Genomic DNA, 1,456 nt, shown 5'->3' with positions numbered 1-1,456 from the left:
GTCCAGCTGGTGAATATTGGTTCAACCTATAACTATGGGAATGAGGACCAGACAGAGTTCTTGTGCGTGGTCTCCAAAGAGCTGTACAGTTCTCCCAATGGCCTGAGCTCTGAGCCCAGCCGCAAGGTTAAGGTGAGACTAACTTTTACGTCACCCTCCCTGTTAATGGCTTATCTTCATCACCATAAGAGCGTCTTCTTTCTCTTTCCTCTATCAACTTCAGCTGTGAGTTAACCAGGTGGTGAAATGTCATAGCCAGTCCCTTTTTCAAGGTCATGAAGTGCCATCATCTGCTACCAAATGGGACCTTGTATATGTGGTAAATCACTGTAACGAGGTACCTGTGACCTTCTCATGCCTATTTGATATCCCTTCTCATTGTGCCCATAGTGAGTGTGTTGCTGTCCTCAGTCCCACAAGCATGTGAATCCTCAGAACGCTTTGCAGCAGGCACCTGTTTACTGACCAAGTCTACCAGCTTTTTTATGCAGAAGGAGGAATGTTTCCTCCAATGAATTCCAATATGTGGAAATAGGAGGAAGTTCCCTATTCACCTTATGGCAGGAGAGAAAGGGGAGAAACTTTCTCGGTAGGCAGTAGACCATAGCGAGAACCAAGTTCTCTCAGTACCTGACAACCATCCGCATTTTTACGTGGGATAGATCCTGTGCTCTGGAGATCAGTGAATTCCCTCCTGCCCCCAACCACTTCCAAAGATCTCTAAGCTGTTTAGAGAAATTCTCTCTTGGGCCCAAATAAGACCACAACATTAAGGCCTGGTGCTTGAGCAAGAATCACCGTGGCTCATCTTGCAAGTGTCTCCGCTCTTTCTTCCCTTTGTACTGCATGCTGGGACGCAGAGCACAGAGGAGGATCCAGAGGAGGAAGAGCAGGAGGAGGAGGCAGAGGCAGAAGCAGAGGAGAAAGGTGCAGCAAATCCCTGAGGAAAATGATAATAATAAATACCCGAGCATAAAGCCGTCCATTCCCTTCTGGTGAGAGTCTGCACAGCTAGCGTCAGGGAAGCACTAGGGAAGGGGCTGGGGGAATCACTGCAGGGAGCAGGAGGCACACTGGGGCTGAGGGTTCAGTGGGAGCTCTGTTACCCTGGCTGCTGCTTTCTGTTTAACTTAATTTTTTATTTTTATTTGCAGCACATTCATCTACTCAGGATTCCACTAATTCTTTCTCCCTGTGGACTCCCTCTCCTCCTGCTCCTTTCCACTGCTCTCGTCCTGCCCATGGGGCTCCCACTCCCTCCTCTCCACGCTGCCTTCCCTCAAGAATTCCGCTCCTCAGTCCCCTTCACCCTCATCGCTTCTTCCCATGCACCTATGTTCCCATACCTCACCTCCCCAGCCTCTGATCCTGCGTGCTCCCCACTCAGGACCCCATCTCTTCCTGCTCCTCACTTTTCCTTCTCTGCAGGTACGGTACCTATCTGCACTCTTGGATA

At 49.7% G+C, this 1,456-nt stretch overlaps 1 protein-coding gene across 1 annotated transcript in view; it reads left to right on the top strand.

Moving 5' to 3' along the window:
* Window positions 1-734, top strand: part of KCTD17 (potassium channel tetramerization domain containing 17) — a 12,193-nt gene extending 11,459 nt beyond the window's left edge. The window contains exon 6 of the mRNA XM_019515271.1: window positions 127-734. Coding sequence (XP_019370816.1) covers window positions 127-234 — 108 coding nt within the window. The 3' untranslated portion in view covers window positions 235-734. The remainder of the gene's footprint in view (window positions 1-126) is intronic.
* Window positions 735-1,456: the final 722 nt, after the last annotated feature.

The sequence above is a fragment of the Gavialis gangeticus genome, unplaced genomic scaffold (assembly GCF_001723915.1).
Source record: "Gavialis gangeticus isolate Ggan-Ray unplaced genomic scaffold, GavGan_comp1, whole genome shotgun sequence".
Classification (NCBI taxonomy): Eukaryota; Metazoa; Chordata; order Crocodylia; family Gavialidae; genus Gavialis; species Gavialis gangeticus.
This window is presented reverse-complemented; position numbering and strand designations above follow the sequence as displayed.